Below are 4,649 nucleotides of genomic sequence, written 5' to 3'. Positions count from 1 at the left end.
ACAGCCTCTGTACGATCCCTCCCTGCACCGAGAGGATCGTTCTTGTACACCCTTTATAAAATTGCTCTGAGAAATTTCGTAGAACCAGAAAAAGAATTCTGTGTTTTTTTCAAAAAAGGAACTCTATCTAAAAACGTTTTTCATTAAATAAAAATAAAACCGTTTTTGGTATTATTAAAATGAACGTTTTTAAAATTAATAAAATGATATAAACGTTTGTATACCTTTTGTTGAAAAAATAAAACTTAAAAATACGACACCACACCACCCACCAGCTCAGCTCGGGTCGGTCGGACGGACGGCGGCGGCGGCCAAGTGTGTGAGTCCTCACCCATTCGCACAAAACTGGGTACCCCTTGGGGCACACCCCAAGTTATTGCATTTGCAATATATATACACTCTATGAAGAGTGTTCCAAATCCATGCGGGACTTCTCCCATATCACACACAACTCTAATGTATCAATTTTTAAATAATTCATTGAAAAAGTTCCAACAGTACAATAATTTGTTTGAACTTTTATTTTACTTTAATTATTCAGGATTTCTCGAAAACTTACCGGAGGTTTTCTATATAATAAACACCATCGTGAAAAAATTTGCGGTGAAGACGCCCTCACGTGTCAGTGCACAAATTGTTTAATAGATTGTTTTCGTATAATAATAATGTTCCTGCAGAAATTCAAAGTCTTTGCGGGAAATATTTTGTTCACAAACTTAGGTTGAATGAGTATAATTTGAAAGAGAGACTTGAGAATTTTACTCCACCAAAAAAAATAAATGATTCCCAAAGAGCAAAATGTCATGATTCATATTATGTTATTCATTCAGTAAAAATGTTACCAACTCCTTTAGATACAATTTTTTTACCGAAAAAATATAAAACTCTTAAAAAGTTTACAAGAAAAATCAAAATTTTACTTTTCTAGAAATAAATATAATATGAGTCGGGGTTATTTTGCCTAGTGTATATATATATATAGATAGAGAGGTACATATGATATCCTTCAGAGAAACTTTCATTGGTTGCTTAATGCAAGTTGTTCAAACTTCAAAGCTTGTTATATTCTATAAGCTATTTTCCTACAAACCCACAAGATACTAAACGTGTTATCGATTTTTGAGAATGAATATCGATTTTTGAAAAGTGTTATTAAACGTGTTTCAAGCCTTCAAAGTGTACTAAATTTCATTCTCCACATTCAAGTTTCCAACACTTACATATGTGCTACACTAAAGAAGTAAATCAATAACTTATAAAAGAATCATTAATAATTTTTTATGAGAGAGAAAAAAAAACATATGAATATCATTAATAATTTAGATTTAATTATTGTGTATTTTCTAATCCGAATTATTATATAGTATTAATTATTTTCTTCATTCAACCAAAATATCCAACCTTTAAATTAATAAGACTGAGATCCAACATAAAGTTTTAGAAAACACTGATTAATAATTACATTCAATAATTATACAATATAAAAGTATTCAAATCACTTTTTAAATTATTAAATAAAAACTCAATAGATAAAAATAAATAAGTAAACTCCTTACGTACATACAGTGATTTTTCTTTATATAAAAAGCACCCAAAAGTAATAATACGTTAACTTTCAAAATAATATTGGTTGAATTTTCAAAATTAACATCATACAAACGATAAGGAGATGCACATTATCTCCACACCAATGTAAACACACAATCTAAGCTAGCAATGACCATTAACCTTGATGTTTTCCTGAGTACCGTCTGATCTATTTGTTGAATAATCTTCAGGCGTGAATGGAAGAGGAGGGATGCTTTGTTCGTGCCTGAAGAAATTCTCAGGGTCAACGTTAGTCTTCACCCTCACCAATCGATAGAAATTACACTTGAAATACTGAGTTCCCCATGAAATTGCTTCGATGAAGCTTGTACAGTTGTTAGTATTGACTCCAAGATCAAGATCTCTATAGTTCACATACGCTTCTCTTGGAAACCTCGACACATATGGAGTCATGTAATCATAAAGCCTTTGAATCCACTTCACGTGCTTTACTGTGCTTTTCGGGCTTCCATCAAACCAAGCCGTAAGGTACTGAATCATGAAGATGACTCCTTTTCTGTGTGGAAATGGGATTTGGGTTTCTGGAATCCGGCTCATCATTCCCCCATATGGTGTCCAAATCGTCAAAGGAGTTTCTTCTTCCAGAAACCTTTCCCAAATTCCTTCCAGTGTCGTTTCGGGTATTGGGTCGGTGACAAAATCAGATTTGGCTTTGAAGTAAATTTTTGATGTCGTTTTTCCTTGGAGCAAAACCTCAGGGGGGGTTCCACTAGGGTATGTCCCAGAGATGTAAACCACAGACTCGATCCAGCTCATTTCCAGACAATCTTTTCTTGTCAAACCCAATTCAGGGAAACTCTTACGCATAACATCAAGGAGACTATTAGGGTCTCCAAGAAATAGAGCTTGGTAAGAAGTGGAAATAGTTTTTTGAGTTGTGTTCTTACCCTTGCTTACCGGTTGTATAATGACTCTTATGAAGAGATCTTCATTGAGTTTATCCACAACTTGTTGCCACCTATGAAGAAGCTTAGTTGCTCCTTGTTCCAACGTCTTACTGACTGTAAAAACTGTCACCTTGGCAGGAACAGGTACTAGTTTTATCTTCCACCATAAAATGATGCCAAAACTCGCTCCACCGCCGCCTCTGATCGCCCAAAAGAGGTCTTCTCCCATGGCTTTCCGGTCGAGCATTCTTCCATTTGCATCAACTATTTTAGCATCAAGAACGTTATCAGCTCCCAGCCCATATTTTCTCATCATAGAGCCATAGGCGCCGCCAGTTATGTGGCCGCCAACGCCTAGAGTCGAACAAAGCCCAGCAGGGTAGCCATGGACTTTGCTCTTCTGATAGATTCTATAGTAAACCTCGCCAATGGTGGCGCCCGCCTGAATCCATGCCGCGTTGTTCTTGATGTCAACGTCGACTGTTCGGAGGTTGGCAAGGTCTAAAAGGAAGAAAGGGGTTTCGATTTGCGAAACGTAGGAGAGACCCTCGTAGTCATGGCCACCACTTCGGACTCTGAGGTATAATTTGAGCTGTTTTGAGCAAGTAACAGCTGCTTGGACTTGGGAATCATGTAGAGGTGTGAAGATGAACTCAGGTTTTGGAACTGAAGGAGTTAAGTACCTGAGGTTTTGAGCTGAAGATTGAAGGACTGAAGTGAAGAGAGAACTGTTTGGAGCAAAGAATAATATGTTTGAGAGTGGTAACACTGATAGATCGGAATTAATTGAGACACATTGGATGAATTTTTCTAGTTTTGAAGTAGCTGAATCTGCCCGTGGATTTAATTGTACAAGAACAAGAAAGATTATTGCTACTTTGAATAGTTTCATTTTTGTGTGTGTGTTTATTTTGCTGTTTTAGGTCTCTTTTTCTTTTTGTTTATATATAGTATAAGTATATATTTATTGATGAAAACTTTCAGAAGAGGTTAGTGTTGACATCAATTGGGTCATCGGTCTCTTAACTTAATCATGAATAAGTTGGTGATAGTTCCATTGTAATGTTGACTTAGAAACCCATAAACACCACTTGAATTTTCATATATCATTATTAATGTAATATGTAGTTATATGTTTTAAAAGAACATTAAAAAATGCACAGAACTGATATTATATTTACTTTTTATATATATATATACTAAATACAAATACTTTTGTTTAGGATGCTCGTTTTGTTTAGTTTTATTTATAGAATTTATTAATTATTTTTATTGAATTTATATTAATGTCATATAAATTTTAAATAAATATTATATTTTAATTAATTAAATAATTTATTTATTTTTATTTAAGTTTATGTTTGTTTTAGTTTTTTTTAATTTTAGAGTGACAATAAGAAATTATATATTATATATTTAATATAATATTAAATATTATACATTGATTTTAAATTTAAGTTTCTTGCTAGTTTTTTTTTTAAAAAAAATAATTTGTTGCTAATTGACAGTAGATTATATTATATGTTTAATATGATATTATTCTAACAAATGAGTTTAAGTTTAAATAAAATTTATTTAAGTTATAAAATGTATGATTTTATTATTTTTAAATAATTATCATTGTAAAATATCTCAAAAATATTTTATTTTAATTTTTTAAATTATTTATTATTTTAAAATAATTATCATTGTAAAATATCTTAAAAATATCATATTTTAATTTATTTAATTATTTATTATTTTTAAATAATTATCATTGTAAAATATCTAACAAAAATATCTTATTTTAATTTTTTTAATTATTTATCTTATTTTATTTAAGTTTAAGTGTTTACAAACTACTCTTAAATATAAAAATATTCTGTTAAATATAAGAATATTCAGTTAAAGTTAACATTAAAAAAATAAAAAAAAACCCTTAAAACTAGAACTTTCCATTATCTACACACTTATTATATAGAAGAGATATAGATCAATTAGCTAGCCAATTTGTGCTCCTTATTATTCCACCCACTAAAACGAAAAAAGAAAAATCATATTTAGTCATAAATTTTGATTGACAATATAATTTAATTGTCACTTGTATTAACAAACTAAGAACTTATTGTGATTAAACAATTAGGTTTAGCCATACAAGCCTCCATTAATATCACT

The 4,649-nt window shown here is 31.1% G+C and overlaps 1 protein-coding gene across 1 annotated transcript; it reads right to left on the bottom strand.

Moving 5' to 3' along the window:
* Nucleotides 1–1,430: 1,430 nt before the first annotated feature.
* On the bottom strand, nucleotides 1,431–3,426 carry LOC133801178 (monolignol oxidoreductase AtBBE-like 15). The gene has a single exon (XM_062239341.1). It carries the CDS (start codon nucleotides 3,385–3,387, stop codon nucleotides 1,711–1,713), a length of 1,677 nt encoding a protein of 558 aa, XP_062095325.1. The 5' UTR covers nucleotides 3,388–3,426; the 3' UTR covers nucleotides 1,431–1,710.
* Between the last annotated feature and the right edge of the window lie 1,223 nt (nucleotides 3,427–4,649).

Source organism: Humulus lupulus, chromosome 9 (genome assembly GCF_963169125.1).
Source record: "Humulus lupulus chromosome 9, drHumLupu1.1, whole genome shotgun sequence".
NCBI classification, from domain to species: Eukaryota; Viridiplantae; Streptophyta; class Magnoliopsida; order Rosales; family Cannabaceae; genus Humulus; species Humulus lupulus.
This window is presented reverse-complemented; position numbering and strand designations above follow the sequence as displayed.